This window comes from Uloborus diversus, chromosome 9 (genome assembly GCF_026930045.1).
Source record: "Uloborus diversus isolate 005 chromosome 9, Udiv.v.3.1, whole genome shotgun sequence".
Classification (NCBI taxonomy): domain Eukaryota; kingdom Metazoa; phylum Arthropoda; class Arachnida; order Araneae; family Uloboridae; genus Uloborus; species Uloborus diversus.
The window spans coordinates 56903702-56925611 of NC_072739.1; the positions used below are offsets into that span (position 1 = coordinate 56903702).

A 21910-nucleotide genomic window follows, 5' to 3' on the forward strand; every position below is an offset into this window, starting at 1 on the left:
ATGTCCTTAACAATGGAAAAACTCACTTTCGTGTTATTGACTTTTCTAGCTAACTCAAATCTCTCTTGAAAGCAACTTTGAAGTACATTTTCATAAGTAGGGAGCTTATTTGTTGGCAAATCTCTCGGGTGGCCAAATATACGGCACTCAAAAGGACTTTCTTGTAATTCTTTTCTGCAAAGTTTAATTCATGTTTGAAACACGTTTAGCCGAGCAAATCGACATCACACGCACATTAGAAACATTGAGAAATACTGATGCCAGCATGTTGGGCTAAATGCCTTTATTTTTGGTTCTTGAAGGATTTCACCAATATTGTTTAAAAGAAAAATCATTTTGTGACTTACCTTTTGCCATTCCGAGAGAAAACCTTGCGCGGGGAATCCCATCCACCTGCCGCCAACACTCAAATGTCCGAGTTTGAATCGGAAGTGTTCGGAAAACATGCGGCATGCTAGGATTGGTTGCAGTCATTCGGCAGATGTCGGTAAACTTCCGAAAGAGCACGTGTCAATGACGTGATGAAATCATGTTGAGGTGTTAAGTGCTGAATGCCAAATTAAATAAGAATTGTGCAACCGGCAAGCTGTGTTTTCTCCGGGTTGTGTTGTTCTGGCAATATGCAAATTAGGTAACGTCACATTGTTTCTGGAAAGGCCGAATCTGGCTATAAATACGCAGACCGGCAGGAGCTCGATCGCTTGGCTTCGCTACTTTTCTTCTACTCGTCTCCTCGTCTTGTGTTGTCTGTGTCTCGTGAACGTGTTCGGCAAATGTCATCCTAAATTTTTGCTATTGGCCTCTTGGTGAGGTCTGGTCTTTCCTGGAAAAGCACTGATGATGTTTTAAGTTTGGAAAGCGCGTGTTGTGATGACGTCTACTAAAGCAAAGAGTTATAAGTTTCCCTGATGTGGGTCTTTTGTTCTCCTGTGAAAGACCGGTGTTCCATGGTGACGCCTCACGACCGGTGAGGCGTCACCATGAAACACCAACAGGACTTTTAATCCATGCATGGACTTATTGTAAGATCTCTTTTTCTAATTTTTTCGGGGGAACAAATCATTGTGTTGTAACCAATTTTCAATATGTGTCAAATAAATGTTTTTCAGTGTAAAGAATGATTCATGTTTTATTTTCTTCGGGCAGACCACTACCTCAAATTTTTAGTTGGAAATGAGTTGCCTAATTTTCAGCTTAGCTGTAGGCCATAAACCTCAAATTATATCCAACACAGCACGACTGCTTTATTCATTTAAGTAAGATACCTATAGACACAAGCCAACTAAAAAGCTCATAAATTCAAGATCGAGAGGCGCTAATGGGGCGCATTAGATGCATAACACTGTACTGAGCAGCATAAACAAATATGAGTCTCGCAGGATTAAAGGGCCATGTGGACAATTTCACAGGCAGACTAACACTAAAATATCACATTTATTTTATAAACAAACGTTCTTCCATTAGTATTTCATACCGAACTTATGAGGATCGTTAAACTGAAAGAAAAAAAAAGCTGAAAAAGGGCTTAAAGTTTACATTTTTTCAAACATGTAGGTTCATTGCGCGATCGGAAAATATTGTTATTTTTCAAAAATATATTTTTTTTTGCTTTGAAGTCTTCATTAAATGTAACTTCCCCGTTCTGTAGCCTGAAAAAGTACATTGAACCAAAAATGTTAAAAATTCGGAAAAAACCTGAAATTCTCAACTTTTTCGATTTTTTTGGCTTGTTTCTGGATCAGAAAGTATTATTCGATTTCAATTTTTTTTTATATTTCTGAAGGCTTCACCAATCGTAACTTTTCCGTCTTAGAGCCTTAAAAAGAAACATTAAAACAAAATTTTTGAAAAATCACTAAGAAAACACGAAATTTTCCATTTTTTCAAATATTCAGGCTTATTGCAGGATCGGAAGATATTATCCGATTAAAAAAAATTTTGTTTTGTTTTGTAAGTCTTCACCAATCGCAACTTTTCTGCACTATTACGATTCGAAAATAAAATCTTTGTTTCTTTCGTTCCACCCTAATCTACAATCAGCAAAGCAACAATTCCTGACCTTCACTGCCCAAGAAACCTTTCTTCTTCAATAGCTAGGCTACATACTGGACATTTCAAGGATATAAAGATTTTACCAACTAATATTAAATCCTATCCCATCTGCAAGCACTGTCCCCATTCACAACTAACCCCTGATCATGTTTTTAATTGCCAGGCCATTATTCGCTCCCTCCTCCAAAGTAGATCACCACCAATTGAAATCCTCTACAGCCATTGGGCTCCAGAATTAGCAGATCTTGTCATCAAGACTTTTGGAGGCACATAAACTTTTTGCACTCTACTCTTCATTAGACATGACAACAACAACCTACTAAGAGCAGAAAATTTTTCTTACTCGGAAAAGATGGAAAATAGAAGGTAAAATAGCTACAAAAATCTCAAAAGAAAATTTGGTATGGATACTACTGTTTTTTTTTCATACAAAACCACCATACACATGATTTCCATCAATCATGTTTATTTGGAGAAAACCCTGCTTATATGGATACTAAAATTTTTAATGCATGGTTTTTAACACTTATTACATGCTGTTGCTGTAAAAGAACCTTTACAGTTTCAAACCATTTGAAGATTTAAAAAAAAAAAAAAAAGAGTTTTGAAACTGATAATAAATAAACAAATAAAAATAAATAAAGAAAGAAAAAAAAAATTCAAGGCACTTTAAATATGAGACGGGGAGGAGGGACATAACTTTAAATTTGGAGAAAAACACAGAATGTGCTACGAAATGATATGAATGCAATTAAAAGTTCTTCAACAGTTGAATGGTCAGTTAGTATGCTTACAAAAACACTTTTGCATTGAAAATAATATTAAGTTCAAGGTGACCTAAATAAAAAAACACATACCAACTAAATCTGTTCGAAAATAACACGGTCTCTCGTATCCCATCGATTGACTAAAGACAGCTCCAGCAGCTTTCAGACGGGGGTAAATCGGAGACATTCGAATATTTCGCCCAGTGCTGAATTCCATGTTAGGATATTTAACCTTATAATGCATTCCTAGAAAGAAAAGTACCTAGAAATGGGAGAGATTATGCACACAATGAAAAATCTAACATAACATATTATCTTAAAGGTATCACTTTTGAGAAAAACTTCTTGTTACTTTAACCTTTAACTTGTAGACATTTCCAAAAACTATGTTATATTTTGGACATTGGAAAAAAAAAGCAATTCACCTCCAACATTCTAGTTCTAAAGTTTCATTAAGTATGATATATAAAAAGAAGAAAAAGCACAACAATATAAATAACAATAATGAGTAGTGGCAAAAAAAAGGTAAAGAAATAATGTTTCGGAAGTTATATTAAGTATTGAGGGTAACACAAAATGAAATTATAAATAAAAGCATTAGTTTTATGAAAACAGGAAAGATATTATTTAAATTTAAGTATTACACTCAGTATATTTTGATTATACTCTCAGTATCTCGAACTTCAATGTCTCGAAAACCTTGATAAGACGAAAAATTATTTTCCCCCTTGATTTTGTGCATTTATTTATCCAATGTTATTTTATCGAATGCATTCTTATATCGAAGAGTTTTTAATCAAAGCCTTGTTATGTCGAACATTTTTGGAAGTTGTGATATAGTAATCACATATACACAGTCCAGTCACATTAATGTGACCACCACATACTTTCCACGTCAGAGTTAAATAACCAATCACAGAAGGCAGGTGGCAGCACAGTGCAGTTGAGCGTATATAAAGGGTGTGTGAGGGCTTCGGAAAACATTTCAATCGTTGGCGTAATGCAGAAATAAAGCGATTTATCCAACGTCCAAAAAGGCATGATCATTGGCTTTCGGGCCAAGGGTGGAAGCATTTCCGAAACGGCTGAGTTTGTGAACTGTTCGCGTGCCGCCGTGGTAAAAGTGTACCGTGCATGGCAAAATGGGACTGTCCAAAATCAGCGATGTGGCAAATGTGGTGCACCACGGGCCATAGATGACAGAGGCGAACGAAGGTTGCGGAGATGCGTCCGCGCAAATAGACGGGCTACCGTTGAGCAACTGACCACCAAAATGAACCAAGGGGCTACCAAAAGTGTCTCCCAAACTACTATTCAGCAAATATTGCTGTCGCTGGGCCTCCGAAGCAGACGCTTGGTTCGTGCACCTATGCTGACTGTTGTTCATCGACAACAAAGGCTAGAATTTGCACGCCAGTACAGCAGCTGGACGTCCACTGAGTGGCGACAGTTAGCGTTTTCAGATGAATCGCGTTTTATGCTCCATCGGCCAGATGGACGTTGGCGTATAAGGCGTGAAACCTCTGAAAGGAACCACCCTGCAACCATTGCCGGAACGGTCCAAGCTGGAGGCGGGAGCATTATGGTCTGGGGACTGTTTTCCTGGCATTCCCTGGGTTCACTGATCATTGTGGAAGGCACGATGGATCAATACAAGTACGCATCTGTCCTTGCGGACCATGTCCACCCCTACATGCATTGTTTTTCCTCAGGATGATGGCATCTTCCAGCAGGACAATGCGAGGTGCCATACAGCTGCCAGTGTACGTGCGTGGTTCGAAGAGCACCAGGATGAGTTTACCGTCCTCCCCTGGCCAGCAAACTCACCTGACTTAAACTCAATCGAGCATCTGTGGGACCATCTCGTTCGAGTTGTTCGCGCCATGGATCCTCAACTGCGTAATCTAGCGCAGCTGGCTATGGCATTAGAGTCGGCATGGCTCAACATCCCAGAGAACACCTTCAGGGACCTAAGTGACTCTCTTTCTGCACGTCTCGCAGCAGTCCGCTCTGCTAAAGGTGGTTATTCAGGCTTTTGACAGATGATCACATTAATGTGACTGGACTGTGTATTTTCATCGATTTGCGTTTTTTATTTCCTATGTTCGCATTTTCGGATTTCGGTAATTTAATGGCATCATTTCCGAGTGTTTGGCAGCCATGTTTTGCCTCCTTTTTCCCGCGATGTGTTGTTCTCCCCGCCTTTTTCGCTCATTGGCTGTAGGCGTGGTCACGGTTCGGTGATGTCATTTTCCCGCATTCCCATTTGCTGCGCTAAGTGACGCCGCACATGAATATCTGGTTTTCACGTGACCGCGTGGGGTTTTGGCTGGGATGTTTCAGAAAATTTCGTGGCCGCGTCCACGTTGTTTTTTGTTCCGACGATGTTTCATGAAATTGCATCTCGAGTTTTTTAGTTCCACCCCGTTTTGTTTCGTTCAAAATTGATGATGGTAGCATCTGCATCTGGTGATACCTTGTGAAACAAAAGCGGTATGTGCGTTCAAATCGAAATTTAGTTCTTACACCTGCATCGCCATTTTCGTGGTGAGATACGAGGTTCCCATGCTCATCGCCAGTATTTTGTCCCCAGCTCCAGAGATGCATCACGTCATTCATCCTGCTGAAGTTATAATGAGAAATATCCTTCCTCCGTTTTTTTCTGCAACATCAACTCGCGTCATTTTTTCATGTGTGAAGCTGATCCATCCCTTTTGACAACTTGAATCCCTGCAATAGACTGTCTTACAATCTTAATCTATCTTGTATTCTAAATTTTTAATTCATTCCATGTGAGAAGAAAATCTTTGGTTAAATTCGCGGGAGCTCCCCGAGACCTTCGTGTAAATGATGGTCGGAAAATAAAAGATGTGAGATGTGCCATAATCTGTGAGTGTTTATTTCATTACAACACTGGGGTAAGTTAAACTTTTTCTCTTTGAGTCCTACGTAGGCACCAAACATTGAGACGTTCTGGAGCTTTGCGGAAACACTTTAAATACAATCAGCCTAAATTTTTCCAGTGTGTGTGTGTGTGTGTGTGTGTTTTTTTTTTAAGTTGGTGGTTCCTTTTCTCACAATGGGAATTTAACAACTTTTCCACCACAGAAGTCAACAGAAAAATCGCAGTTTATTGTCTCAAAGCAAGTCGAAGAATGTTTCCAGAACTTTCTCACACCTTTCATTATTTCTCTCAGGGGTTAGAATAGGAATGATTCGGAGAAGCTTATATTACTGTCACTTACATTTTAGAGCCTGGGGGAGTTGGAAATGTTCTCACGTCATTTTGTTGGACCTTTTGACTCTATTTCCACCTCTATAAAAAGAGAGATGAACAGAAAACCCCTTTAGAGATGCAGGGAATGGTGCAATCCTTTGTCCAACTCTTTTGTTCTGGGGTGATTGAAACTCGTTTGAAACCATTCTGCAACTTGCCAATCCAAATCTTCCTGGTAAATCACTACATTTTGCTACTTCACTAGAGCGTTCTTTATTATCTATTATTTTTGGCTCATTTTAAAAATTTAAATTTTTGTTATTGTATTAAAATTTTTTTCAACTACAATTCCATGATTTCACTTATTTTTAACTACTGGGACTAATTTTTAGAATAGTATTTTATTATGATTATGACCTTGCTATCTCGATATCTCAAATCTTTTTTATTGTCCCTTCAACTTTGTGATATCAACAGTATACTGTATGCATAAAGTATACTGTATGTGTAAAGTATCAATGGCTATGGCTGAGTGTGAAAAGCATATATTTTCCTGAAAAATAAATTTTATGAAGATTCAGAACCAGTTAATCAGCTTTTTTCTACTAAAAACATGCAAAAAGAACACTAATGAATCTTAATGTTTTGTACGTTATATCAAAAAACATGAAGCAATTGTCAAAACCTAAACTATCTATTCAGTGAGACTGTGTACAATTGCAATATTAAATACAGATACGGTTAAAAATTGTAATACAGTGAAGCAGTGTTTATATGTTTCTCTTTTATACATTTTTATCCATTATACGTTTTTTAATTTGGTCCCTGCAGAGTTTAATACACATTAACATATACATATTACATGTTTTTTACATTTATATGCTTCTTTCACACAGTCCTTCAGAAACGTGTAAACTGTGCTTCACTGTACTTAAAAAAAGTAACAAATCTACTTGTTTGAACTGAGACAAAATGAAAGATATATTCTACATGGATTTATATTCATAGTAGCAGTACCCACACAGCAATGCCCATGCTAAAAATTTAATGGAAGTCCGTTGAATTAAAAAAATTGACGCCCCCTCCCCCTCTGATGTGAAATTATCGCTTTTCTTTGTATAAAACGCGTACACACCCTTTCAAAAAAAACTATTAAAGTTTCTTTGGAATTTAAAACTTTTCGTCAAATCATTAAATTAGATTTACAGTTGCTTTAAAACTCTATTTAGCGAGTGAAGCGGTTTCTACTGCAATTTAAAATATTTTGCCAAATAAACAAAAAAAAAAAGACATCAAATAATATCTTTCAAATGTAAAAATAATTCCGCAACTCGATTGTTTGTCGCCAAACTCGCCCAGCAACCACGCTATCATAATCCATCCGTCTAACAAAAAAAACATCTCATCGTCAGAAGAAAAAAAAATGTCGTACATTTCACTCGGATAAAAACAAATCAAAAGTTTATTTTCCTTCAAAACAAATCACCAAAACAATGAATTACATTTACGGTTGCTTTAAAACAATAATCCTAGACTGAACCTGCTCAGCGCCTAACGCGCCAAGCGACCACGCTACCGGAACCCAGCCCTTTTGTGAGTGAAGCGGATGTTTTTTCTTTGGCAATAATAAATGTTTCGCCAAACAAACAAAAAAGTATAAAATCACATTGACAGTAGTTTTCAAATCTTTATACATTAAGAGCTGCATTGCCCGGTTTTTCCCGGTCTACCTTGAGAATAAAAATTGTGTCAAGTGACATATATTCAGGGGCGGACTGGCTGACTTTGGTCCAGTCGGCAAAAGAGTATTTTGGCCTACCTATGTAAATTTAAAAAGATAAATTAACCAGTACCGGATTTCGATTCTTCCGAGTTGAGCAAAGTTCCTATTTTCCTTTAAGTTTCTAAATCAAGTTTTCAAGTTCCAAAAAAAGAAAAATTTATGTGCCTTTAAAGAAGGATACTAATGGTTATAAGTTTGAAGAGGCACATCTTTTATAGGTTTCTATACTGACAATATAGGAAGCACATAAGGAAAAGGAGGAATCAGGTAAATTACCCAGGAAATTTTTCGAAATTGGTTGATCTATATAGGCATAAGGAGAAAAAAAATCGGGAGAAGGGGTTCTAGTTCCTTTACAACAAAGCGATATTTTCAAAGTTGATGTCAAAAACCGCAGTTTTACGATTTTCGGTACGTTGAGAGGAAAGAAAAAAAGGGTTCCCCCCACGACTTTGTTTTCTTAAGTTTTTTTTTTTTTTTCAAAATTGAAGTCCATTTGAGTCTATATTTTTGTTTACAATAGAATGTCGAGGGCTCTTCCCAGAAATTCTCCGAAATGGGAAGTTTTTGAAATGCAATTTTAGGTTACCCTTGGTACAATTAATGGAACAGAGAAGCATCTGGAACTCTCTACGAAAACAATTTGACTTTGAACTATTAAAAAACGCAAAACTATTATTGGTCACATTTGAGAGAGGAGGAGGCCCAGTGATCTCATTCGGAAGCATTTAAAAACTGAGGTATACTCTACCCAATTTTTAATATATTTAGTTACTATAGGGAATCCGGCGAATTTCCTTCGAAATTTTCCGACATTGAAATTTTAAAAACATTATCTTATAATATGTTTGAAAACATTAAAAGGAAAGGGGACAGGTTTAACACAAGATTTTTTAGGAGGGTGTCGTGCCCTTCCCTTTATAAGCTAACATTTGATCCTTAAATGATTTGATGATTTGATGATTTGATTTTTATGGCGCAAGAGCCCTTGAGGGCTATACTGCGCCAAACGATATTTTATTATGTGCTATTTATTTTTTATTAAAGAATATAGTAAATAGAAGCATATTTTGAAGGAGAAAGCATAAAACTTCAAGTGTCAATATTAAAAAAGTGCATCCGATAAAAACATTTAAACAATTTGAAAATAAAGACAAAATGGGCGAAAAAATATCTTGAAAAACAAAGGAAAGACGAAATCACATAATGAACAGACAAACACTAAATTAAAAAGGAGAATCCAATCTCCTGGAGGAAGGAGTACAAATTGCGATGGGGTGGATCCCCCAGCAACTCCTTCAAAGATGGGTTAAAATTATTAAAATATTTGTAACGAATTAGATTAAAATTTGGGCAGTTGCATAAAATGTGCAACACTGTCTGATTTACATCACATGTAGTGCATGTTCGAACTGGTTCATGACATAAGAGATATTTGTGGGTGAATCTGGTATGTCCAATGCGAAGTCGAGCTAATAAGACTTGTTCTCTCCTGGTGATATTTAATGATCCGAACCCTCTAGTGGAGGGCTGGATTGAATGTAATTTATTTTCGATTTCTGAATTCCACGTCCCCTGCCAATACATGTTGAGGCTTACAACGATGGCGTTTTTGATATCATCGAAAGGGACACTATTATCGACCAGGATACTTGCAGCTCTGGCAGCTGAATCGGCTGCCTCATTGCCTGCAATACCCACATGACCAGGGACCCAACAAAAGGTAATTTCAAAATTATTTTGCATAAGGTTTTTGTATAAAAGATATGACTGGATGACTATAGGATGGCTATTATTATTGCAGTGAGTGATGGCTTCCACTGAACTCTTGGAGTCAGTGAATATCACCCACTTTTTGTAGACGGATTGGGTTATTGATTGTAGCGATGATAAAATAGCTTTTATTTCTGCAGTAAATACCGAGCAAGATGTGTTTAGTTTTTCTGCCGTAACTTGATCATTAATTATTGTTGAAAAGCCGACGTGATTGTTTGCTTTTGATCCGTCAGTAAAAATGTGTTTGTAACCAGAATACTTGCTTTTGATCTCATTAAAGACTTGTTGATAAACTGTGTCTGCAGTAGTTTGTTTTGGGAATTCTGATAAATCATTAATTATAGAAGGTATGACTTCGCACCATGGTTCAATTAGGTTTATTGTGTTGACGGTTTTAAAATCTGGTAGCTGCAGGTCTGAGAGTACCCGACGCATTCGGATCCCAAATGTTGGGGTCATCGAAGGCCGGTTTAGAAATAAAGCAGCATTACATGGGTTAAAAATATGGAGATGTAGTGGGTGATTAGTGCAAGGTTTTATTTTGAAGTAAAAATTTAAAGAAAGTTTGAGGCGTCTATTGTTTAGAGATTGTTCGTGTGCAAGGATATGAAGACTGTTAATAGGCGAAGTTCGAAAGGCTCCTGTGCAGATGCGTAGTGCCTGATTATGTATTGGATCCAGACTTTTCAGATAGGTTTTAGCAGCGGAACCATAAATTTGACATCCGTAATCAAGTTTTGAGCGTATCAAAGCCCTGTATATTCTTAGCAGAGACTCAGTATTAGCACCCCAAGAAGTGTTCGCTAAGACTTTAAGGATATTTAATTTTAATGAACATTTCTTTTTTAACTCTTGTATATGCGGTATAAATTTTAGTTTATTGTCAAGTGTGAGACCAAGGAATTTTCCTTGATCTTTTACAGCTATTGGTTGATTATTGAGGAGGAGATTTGGGTCAGGGTGAAGGCCTCTTTTTCGGCAGAAGTGGATACAGAATGTTTTTTGAGCAGAGAAAGTGAAGCCATTTTCTTCCGCCCATTGGGTTACTTTATTGATTGCAATTTGAAGTTGTCTTTCAACGATACTCATGCTCGTTGATGAGAAAGAAATTTGAAAATCATCCACGAACATGGTACCTTTTACAGCGGGAGGCAATTGGCCAATCAAGCTATTGATTGCTATAATGAATAGAGTTACGCTTAGTACACTTCCCTGGGGTACTCCTTCTTCTTGAATGAAGGTATCCGACAGAACAGACTTGACGCGTACACGAAAAGAACGATGTTTCAGAAAATTGGAGAGAAAGATGGGTAAATTACCTCGCAACCCATACTCGTGCAGGGTTTTGAGGATCCCATACCTCCAGGTACGGTCGTATGCTTTTTCAATATCGAAAAATACGCTCACAAGATGTTTTCGTTTAAGAAATGCTTCTCTTACTGATGTTTCGAGAAGAATTAGATTGTCTATTGTGCATCTGCCACGCCTAAATCCACTTTGAAATGAGGATATGAGATGGTGTGACTCCAGAATGTGCATCAGTCTGGCGTTTACCATCCGTTCCATGAGTTTACATAGGCAACTAGTGAGAGCTATAGGTCTATAGCTCTCAGGTTTATCTGATTGTTTATTTGGTTTAAGGATAGGGATAACTATTGCTTGACTCCAGGATTTTGGGAATCTATGTTCGGAATAAATTCTATTAAAAAGCTGCAGAATATTTTCTAATGAAGACCTGCTTAGATTTTTTAACATGCTATTGTGTATTTCGTCAGAGCCAGGTGATGTGTTTCTTGATTTTTGTAAAGCAATATTTAGTTCATGAAAGGTAAATTTTGTGTTGTATTGATGAATAATGTTTGAATTAAAATCAAGAACTCTTCGTTCTTTATGAGATTTAATAGCTAAAAACTTAGAACAGTAATTATTTGCGCTGGAGACTTCAGCCAAGTGAGTCGCCAGGCAGTCAGCTACCTCTTTGTGATCAGATAAAAGTTGACCATTTTTCTCCAGAATTGGAGCACAAGATATGCTATAGTTTCCAGCGATTTTTTTTATTTTACCCCATACAGTCTTGGACGGGGTGGACGTCGTGATTGTGCTGACATAGGCCTGCCACGAGTCCCGCTGGCTTTTCCGTCGAATCCTACGAGCTTCAGCACGAGCTCGTTTAAGTGTCACAAGATTTTGTGTGGTCGGGTATCGACGAAATGTGTTCCATGCTTTTTTTTGTTTCTTCTGAGCTTCTTGGCAAGCAGAGTTCCACCATGGCTTAGGATATTTGATCCAGCCTTTAGAGGTTCTTGGTATAGCAGCGTTCGCTGCGTTTAAGATGATGTCGGTTACTCGCTTTACCGCTACATCAATATCAATGTCAGTCACGTCTTCCGATGTTATTTCTGCCAAATGGGTAAATGCTGCCCAATCAGCTCGATCAATGCCAAGACGGCCTTGCTGATGCTGCTGATAGCTGCAGCGTCCAGTATATGTTATTTTGATTGGAAAGTGGCCACTAGTGTAGAGACCACCCTGCACCTGGAAATCCCAAAGTGGCAGAAAGGAAGGTGAGGATATTGCAAGATCGATGGCATGGTAGGTTTGCGTAGGAAGGTGGAAATAGGTATTTTCACCGTCGTTAAGAACACATAGATCGTTGTCTTCAATAAAGTTTTCAATAATTAGACCTCTGCTGTTAGAGTCTGAGCTCCCCCAGAGAGGATTATGGCCATTAAAATCCCCCAAGATGACAAAAGGGGGAGGAAGTTGATCAACCAATGTCTGCAACTCCACGCTTCTCAAGTCGTAAGAAGGTGGAATATATATAGAGCAAACTGTGAACAGCGAGTGAAGGTGAACGCGCGCAGCTACTGCTTGCAGGGATGTGTTGATATTGAGCTGGCTAGATGCATAATCATTGTTGATTAGCAATGCCACTCCTCCACAACGACGGTCGCCTGACAAGCAGTCCTTGCGGTATATGTCAAAACCTTTCAACCTCGGTCTATCAACAGGGGACAGAAATGTTTCTTGCAGACAGAATATGGCCGGTTGGTGATATTGGACAAGATCTTTGATGTCCGTGACATTATGCGAGTAACTCTGACAATTCCAAGAAAGAATGCTCAGGGCCATGAAGAGAAAAGGAAGGAGAAACGGCCAGAAGAAGAAAAAGTAACTCAAGAAGGAGGATGGTCCGTCCACCCTTCATCGTCGGATGGCGGAAGATCTTCAAAATCGACATCCTCGTCCTCCTCTTGGGGAGGAGGTTGTTGGAGTTTTTCGATTTGGGACTTAGTTAATTTTACTTTCTTACTAGAAAGTAAAAAGTCCTCTTTCTTAAAATTATAAAGTTTTGGGGGCCTTTGTTTAGAGGCTACCCCAATTTTTGCGCGCGTTTGAATAAATTTCTTTTTTTCTACAGTTTTCTTTATTTTTTGATCAGTTGGTTTGTTCGAAATTAATTTAGTTGAGTAACTTGTACTTGGGATTTGTGTACTTTGTACTTGAATTTCATTATTATTTTTTTGTGGAGGCTTAGGAGTATTGAGCTGTTTATTTTTTGATTTAGGAGAGTTAGTTGATTTAGTGCTGGTTATTGTAATGATTTGAGGATCTGTTTGTGTACCGGTGGAATTGAATACTTTTCTTACTGCTGCAGCATATGAAAGTCCAGATAGAGGTGTACGAGACTGAACTATTTTTCGTGCGTCTGGGTATGATATGTTCTGAGTAGTTTTGATAACCTGTATTTCTTTTTCGGAGAGCCATTTAGGGCATTTTCTAGAGTAGGACGGGTGATCTCCTTTGCAGTTGACACATTTGAATTCCTTTGAGCATTCATTGCTATCGTGGCCGGCCTCAGCACATCTGGCACAAGCTTCTGTGCCACGGCATGACAGCTTGGAATGCCCAAAGCGCTGGCACTTAAAGCACCGTAGCGGGTTAGGAATGTATGGTCTAACAGGGCATGAGAGATATCCAGCTTTGACACGTGAAGGGAGGATAGGCGTACTAAAGGTCAGAATGACATGTTTCGTATTCTGCATTACGCCATTGCGTTTAATAGTGATCCTTTTCACTCCACTTACGTGTTGGTCCTTCATTTCATCTAGGATTTCCTTCTCTGGTGTGAATAGAAGGTCTGGCTCTGAAATTACTCCCCGAGAAAAGTTTAATGTAGAGTGGGCTGTAACTGTGCAAAGATAAGGACCTAATTGTTTAATAGCTAGTATGAGTTGAACTTGTTTATTATCTTTTATTTCGACCAAGAGCTCGCCTGTTCGTGTTTTTTTTACTGATTTAAATGCGCCGATTAGATTTACAAGAGCTTTGTTGATTAGAAAAGGAGATACAGCAGTAAATGTAAGGTTTTCATTTCTTTTGATAACGAAAAATTTTGCGGAGGTATACGATTCATTCTGACGCTCCCCACAAGGGGGAGAAGTGTTCTTTGAGTTTTCATCCATAAACGAACCAGAGAACTAGGGGGAAAATATGGGGTCTAACCCCTGTGTAGCCCCCCACACAGAGGTAAGGCTGCGTACGACAGGGTTCGCCTGCTATCCCTGAAGTCTCCCGTTTGAGGCACCGACTACCCCCGGTACCACGCAGCCATCGGCACGGTTGACACGCCTTGGCTTAGGGGTTTTCGTCCGCATTTGGTAAGTGTGATGAGGGAAGGAAGGGAGAAAAATCCCCTCCCGCCGATATTCTGTTTGAGCAACTGGGGGTTCACGACTCCTCCCAAGAGCTCGCCCCGAACTCACCACACCGCAAGCCCCCCCACCACGACAAGGTAAACGGACACGGGGGGGTTTGATCCTTAACTTAATCAACCCTCCTTGCCCCTTAAAAGTTTAAACAAAACTTCACGAAAGCGAATTTTTTTTTCAAAAGATAAAGATTCACGCAAGCCTGTCCTTGAAACATCATTCTCTCATTTCAGTAACTTATCCACAAGAATCTGATTAGAATATATATGAATGTTTTTTGCATTATCTTTAAAACTAAAAGTCAAAAAACTTTTCAATATTAAAAAAATAATTACTATAGAAAACACTTGAACTTTGTATGTACATAGAAAACCAAAAAATAAAAGAAGCACCTTTTGTGTTTTTCAAAACTTCTCTTAAAAAGTACTCTTTTATCTAAAAGTGCACTGCCCCTTTTTAGGGCAGTGGGAAACACTACTTTCCTTTGAGCATTTTTTCTGAAACTGAAATCAATTTTAGGTTATAGTGCAAATAAGAGTTACGGAGCTCTCCTACGAAATTTTTAAAAAGTGAAATTATAAGCTACCAGTATCTTTAGTGATTTTAAGGGAATGGCGAAGATTCGAAGACTTGGTCTGGCAATTTTTCAATATTTAAATCTGAAAAAAAAACACAATTGAGGGCCTTGATGCAAGAACTAAGAACCAGGTAAGTCCAGACTCACTCATTTTTGTTAAGACCAACAAATAACATCAGTGTCCGGTAGAAAGGCTAGTATCTTTTCTCACATTTACTAGAAAACAGAGGTCTGAGCTTACATGAGTGTCCCGTTGTTGCACCAATCGGAACTTCTATATTCTCCACACACAAAAATGAATTTAAAAAAAAAAGTTTGGACTAAACTGGTTCTTGCATCAAATTCCACAATTGTAGACTATTGTTGTAACTATTGTTGGTGACTTTGGGACTACAGAGGGACCTCATACCAGAAATACCTTAGGCACCCCGTCAAGTATAACTCTAGCCCTGATTGCAGCTAATGTTGCTCAAAAAAAAAAAAACCTTGTGCCCCCCCCCCCCCATAAAAACTCAGTCCTAAATCCACCTATGTTCAGGAGCTCTTTCTTCTAAGTCGAAATGCTTTCCGGTTGCAGATTCAGTTTATCGTAGTCCAAACTTGCTTTCTCGTATGCGATTCTGATATGAAAATACTCGTATAGCGATAATTTACAATAGACCAATGAAATATCTTGCCAACTGAGAACATTTAGTTGAATCTGTCACAATGTCAGTGAATACCAGAGGCGTGCACAGAAATTTTGGGGCCTGTCACAAATGACTTTTACAGCCTCCCCCTACGTTCCAACATATATTTCACCCCTCATTAAAAAAAATCTTGGACCTCCTTCAGGCTCGGAGCTGGGCCAACAGGTGTCCCTCCCCTGTGCATGCCCCTGCTCATGTATCAACACCCCAAAGCATGGCTCACGCATTTATAGCAGGAAAAGGCCACTTTGTGTAATGGTGCAAGTCCCTTTAATTTTTATTAACAGACGTACAAATATAAGTATTTAACGCTTCTTTTTCGTCCCGTGCCGTTTTTCATGCCGTGTTGAACCCCATTTTCTCTGGCCTCCTTTCGTTTCCTCAATGTGGGAGTTATGGTCCCCAAAGCTCTAAAAACTAGAGAGAAAGTTGATAAGAGAGGAAAGCTTCTTATGAACTTCTGCTATTTACTTTGGTCCCTGCTTAGGATGGGAAAAAAAACAAACCTGCTTCCAAATAATTTTTTCCCAGTAAACAAATTACATGTTTTTTTTATATATTTTAATTATGACACTTTGAAAAATGTTAGGCGTGAATTTAAATGTATTAAGTTCAATAAAAAAAATGCTTAAAGTGGCCCACTCGGCTGTTGGCCCAATCTGGGATCCTCAACTATCCGACCTGGCCAGTCCGCCCCTGCATATATAAAAGAACTAGAGGACCCGACAGACGTTGTTCTGTTCAAACTTTGTAAATTGAAAAGTTAAAATCTTTAATAAACCATCAAGTAAAGTCAAGTGTTTGAACCATTCTGTTGAAAAAAATAAGTAAAGAATGTTTTAAGCTGCTTTGGTGTCAGAATGCATACATTTATTACAACTTGATTTATCTAATGTCCACTGAGCAGTTGTTTTATTAACTATTTTTCCTCCCGTACTTAATGGTTTGTTCCTTCACCCATACTCAAAGGATAAAAAGCGTCCTCAGATATTAAATGTAAAAATCCAACTACCCATCTAGAACAAACGGGAAACCCCGCTGCAACATCCCCCATATGAAAAAGAATAAAGCAATCGAAAGGATATCGTTTTGAAAAATGATAAAGGCAAAAACAGTTCTCTGAATAAGCGAAAATCACTCATCCCTCCCCCCTCCCGATGAAAAATAAACACATTCTTCAACTAAAATGACTAAAAACGCTTTAAAAACGAAAAAAAAATTATTTGCAATTTGAAATATTTTGCCAAAAAAACAAAAATTACAATAAATTACATTAACAGCAGCTTTAAAATATAAACAAATGATCACACAACTCTAGTGTTTATAGCCAAAGTGGCCAAGCCACCATGTTACTGTAATCCAGCCGATCAGTGAGCGAAGCCAACTCCGACCGATTAGCGGTCCGATCTTTTGAACGAAAACTTTTAAAACTTCATATATTGCCTAATTTGTTCTTTAAACCAAAGATCAAGATCTTCCACCACTGATCTTTTGTGTACAGAACTACCTTATTGTAATTTATCTGGACAAAAATAAAATTTGTTTCGTCTTTAAATTCCATCATCTTTTCCTTTAATAATGTACCTATTAGTTTCATAATCCTTAAAGTATTCTTGACAATGGTGCCAAAACTCAGATGGATTTGAGCCGAGAAACAAATGTTGCTAAGCGTGGTACTTTCTGATCATTTGGTTAGGAAAACCTAAAGCACCGATCCGGTCACATGGTTCAACTATGACGACAGAACACACATTTTGCATGAACCTTCCAGTAATTTACTTTAAAATATATCTCAGGACCTAAAATCGTTGCTTTCAAGAGATAAATGAAGGCTTCACACACTCTCTCTCTACATTTTATCTATTCTCAATTGACATATCACAGTAGAAAATTTCATTACAAAAAGCAGAGCTGGCTTTCTTTTTGTCCTTTGGCAACGGGTTAAATATTTATTTCAGTTCTCGCTCAACAATAGGTTAAAATAAATATTAATCATTTGGGACATATAACCATCCAATGTTTAAATTAATTAATTTATTAACAAAAACGTTTCAGATTCTTTCCATCGCGCTTCGAAACCATGCTTGCCACAATTTAATTACACACAAAAAATTTGATCAAAATCGGTCCAGCCGTTTAAAAGCCTTATAGTGACAAACGTCCGCACAGAAGATTTTTATATATTAAGAAAAAGAAACACAATGCAAAATTACCCTTCCAAACAATGACGATAGATATTAAAATACTTTTAAGAAATTAAAATGCAAAACATGGATTTTAAAAGAGTAAAAATGGAAACATGAAATGAAATAAGTTTAAGAATTTAAATGCAAAATAAGGAAAGAAACAATGGATTCAAAAAGCATAACTGTGGAAACGCGAAAATAAAATGGTTGACAACCTGAATCATATGCCTTTTTCCAAACTTGATTTAAAAATGAATGTAACTTTTTTTTCCCTTGAAGATAGAAGCCAAGTTTTTCGACCATAGGTCGAAATATTGCAGGAGTGAAAAATGTCGCTTTTTTCAATGGTGTCAAAAAGAAAACTGTGGGACAATTCCTTCACATTTTATTGATAGATTTAATAAAGAAAGTAGTGCCCAAATTTCTGCTAAGCCTAAAAAAGTTCGAGCTAAAGACACAAATTATTCCTGCCGTAATTAAGTTAGAGCATTGAAACAAATTGTTTAGAACGCAGAAAATTCTACCCTTTTCAATGACATATAATATTAATATGTGTCAGTAATTTTTCACTCCTATATTTGGGAATTTATGTGAAATTTGGGCCTAAATTGGAATAAAAAAAGAACTATTTATCGGATTTTTTCCAATTATAGCCTATGTCACTCAGTAAGAACGCACCTTTCATATAGTGAAGGAATTTTTCAAATAGGTGCAGTGGTTCCAGAGATTACCTCGAACATATAAAAACACAAAAATCCGCCCTCTCTCTTTATAATATTAGTATAGATATCTTTTGTAAAAAAAATTTTTTGAGTTAGATAAGATTTAAAGAAGGCTCATTCATAATTAGTACATCTAAGAGTTTAAAATTAGACAGTAAAATTATAACTTGCAAAACGCATCCAAACCAAAAGAAATTCCCAAAAAATAAAGAGACAGAGAGAAAAATATAAAAGAAATTCATCATTTGCAAATAAATAAATAAAATTAAAATAGAGAAGGAGAGAAAATGAAAAAAAAAAAAAATCAGTTTGCAAAAAATAAATAAATGAAAAAGAAAAAAAAATAAATAAATAAACAATATTTATGCATTAATATTTAACTGTAGTTGGAAAAAAACCTGTCCCAACTACAGTAAATTATCCCTTTACCTACATCAATAAAAATTTTGTACAGTGAAAACAGGCTTTCAGTTTTTATCACTTCTTCAATTCAGATGGGTACTTAGACAATACAGAGCATTTTTAAGATGCACCATCACGGTTTGTTAAATATATCCTTAGAAAATACATGTTCTATTTAATTTGTATGAATACAAGTTCAAAGTGTTTCCTTGTAAAATGATACAAGTTCAAGGATGAAAGATAAAAGCTTTTGTTGTAAAGTAAAACGCTAAAGTTAACTTTCTACCTGCATATTTTAAACAGCGATTGAGTTATTTTTTTGTTAATGTATAATTGCTGTAATAAATTTTTGTTGTCCTTCTCGATGAATATGACCGAACAAATAAAATCTCCAATTCAATAATATTATAAATTTTTTCATCTGACTTAAAAATATTTAGTGATATACATAACAAGTAGTACCGTTCAGAACTAAACTAGCCTACTTTCCTGTATGTGCATGCTACTGTTTTATCACTCAATAAAATTATATTTGGTTTTATTCGGTGAATATAGTTTTTATGTCCTCCCAAAAATTGAGAGTCAGGGTGCCCTGCCTTCAGTGAAGCTTTTGCTTTCATTTCATACATGCCAATAAGTTCAAAGCATGAAAAAAAAGCCATATTTTAAAATTGAGAAATATTATTAAATGGTTTCAAGCATAAATCATGGGTTAAAAAGTTTTAAATACCAGGAACTTCAACCATCCGGTCTCTTAAAAACAGCCTATTATTGTGAAGACCAAGAAATCGTCGTATGTCAACGTCCCAGAGGTCCATCTTTGGTTCGCCATTGACTATCCAGTCTGCTGTTATTTTTCCAACTCCACCAGCAGCTTCCATGCCAGTAGCTTTCATTCCAGTGGCAACAAAATAATTTTTCACCTAAATAATTTTAAATTGCACTTTAAGTTAACGAAAACCAAAAAAAGAGAGAAATTATAGACTCTTTCTCAGAAAATCTTTTTCACCATGTTAAAAAAAAAAAAAAAAAAAAAAAAAAAAAAAAAAAACTGCTTTCACATTTTTAGAATACATTTTAAGAATGAAAGTAACATTTTTTTTTTCAAGATTTAAAATACTCTGTCACAAAAAAAAAAAAAAAAACATATACTCACAGAAGAAATTGAACTACAATCATGAAACTCAGCAGAAACATAGTTTGGTAAGAGATATGCAAATAAATTAAGTCCTCAATGAAGATCAATGGAACTCTTAAAGCTATCTACCCTTTTGCTCATTACAGCCTCTTCTGGTAAGCAGCTTTTCGAAGTGCCTACTACACTACTAAAGTAATAATTTCTTCTAATTTTTACATTAGCCTGAGATTTGAAAAGCTTAAAACAATGAGAAAAAGTTGACTCATCTAACAGACAGGAAACAATGATGAATAAAGCATTTTTTAAACATAAAAAGGGCTAGTTGATACACAAAATGTTTCTAGTGTAACATCTGGTCATGAATAAAGCAAAAATTGTATAATAGCACAATAGCAAGTGTTTAAAAAAAAAAAATATCAGTATACCTCAGGTGCTTCACCAACCAATAATTTGCAATCAGGACTAAAACTTTCAGGGCCATTATTTAGGCAATCAACTTCTACTTGCCCAAGTGAAGGTATTCTAAACAGCATTTGTTCTAGTAATGTATCTGGAATAATATTACACATATTTAAGGTTAATATTGAGCACGTAAAATTAAATATGACTTTACAATTAATACCATTACTTTTCAATTCCCTTGATTCAATAGTTTACCATTTTTTAATTTTTTAAAATTTATGTTTAGTTTGTATAAGATACACATGCATTGAAAATATTTTTTAAAGTTTCTCTATATATTAAAAAAAAGTAACATCAAATTAAATGTGAAATTCTGTCTGTGGCGGGCCTGCATCCAGATGACCCCTAGCACCTACAGCCTTGAAATTTTGTACAAAACTACTTCGATCCCCTTTGTATAATTTAATGATAATCAAATTTTTCACAACATGAACTTCACTTAGACTATAGCAGCTTGGAAAAAAAAAAAAAAAACAGCCTTTGCATACATTGCTGATTAAAATTTCATATGTCTAGTTTAAGGAAAGCTGCATTTTAGATGCAGAATATGATCTAATTATTTATCTTTTTTCCACTCTGTAGTTCAAAAGTTTTTAAAATGTGGAAGCATAAGAGATACTGTGAGTACCAAAGAAGCATAAATTCTTTAAGTAATTGATGGATTTCAGTTTTCAGCGACAAATCTACTTCTAGTAACTGGAACAGTGAAAATATTAATAAAATCCTGTATAAATTAATTCATTTTCTTTAACTGAAAATTAGTGATTTTCTAAAAACATTTAAACCCCCCTCCCCCCAGTTTGTCTCTAATAACATTTAAGTATCTAGCTGTTGCACTTGAAAATCAAACAAGACCAATTGAAAAAAAATTAACCTTTATAAAATGAGGAAATTAACAAGCATGAATCTATCATACAGGATGCGTCATTCTAAATAATACACAATCATAAAAAAAGAAAGAAATAAAAAAAAGGCAAATGTGAAATTTTTGCATTTTGATCAAACAAACCAAGAAACATTATAGTGCTTATGAGGAAGTATAAAAATACATACGAAATTGATCCCAATCTTCAGGAAGGGGTTTGAATGTAGAAGGACTTTCCGTTTCTTTCACATCTAAAGGTTTTGACACAGGTTCAAAGCCACCAGCCAAATAGCCACCATTTTTTTCTCTCACATAAAAATGACCATCATAGTCTCGAATTACTGCAGAGGAGAAAAAAAAACTATTTGTGGTTTTTATTATTCCAAAAGTTCACCTGAAGAAAGGGGCGTGCACAGGGGGGGGGGGGACACCTGTTGGCCCGGGCCATAGACTGAAGGAGGCCAAATAATATTTTTAAAACTAGGGGTGAAATATAGAGGTAAAATATGGAGGGAGGCCCGGAAAAAGCATCTGTGATGGGCCAAAGATTTCTGTGCACGCC

The 21910-nt window shown here is 36.5% G+C and overlaps 1 protein-coding gene across 1 annotated transcript in view; it reads right to left on the reverse strand.

Moving 5' to 3' along the window:
• The window catches only part of LOC129229597 (pyruvate dehydrogenase phosphatase regulatory subunit, mitochondrial-like), a 164940-nt gene that overhangs the window by 29557 nt on the left and 113473 nt on the right, over positions 1-21910 (reverse strand). The window contains exons 8-11 of the mRNA XM_054863934.1: positions 21537-21689; positions 20447-20571; positions 19614-19806; positions 2910-3065 (exon numbers count right to left, since the gene is read on the reverse strand). Of these exons, the coding sequence (XP_054719909.1) occupies positions 2910-3065; positions 19614-19806; positions 20447-20571; positions 21537-21689 (627 nt within the window). The remainder of the gene's footprint in view (positions 1-2909; positions 3066-19613; positions 19807-20446; positions 20572-21536; positions 21690-21910) is intronic.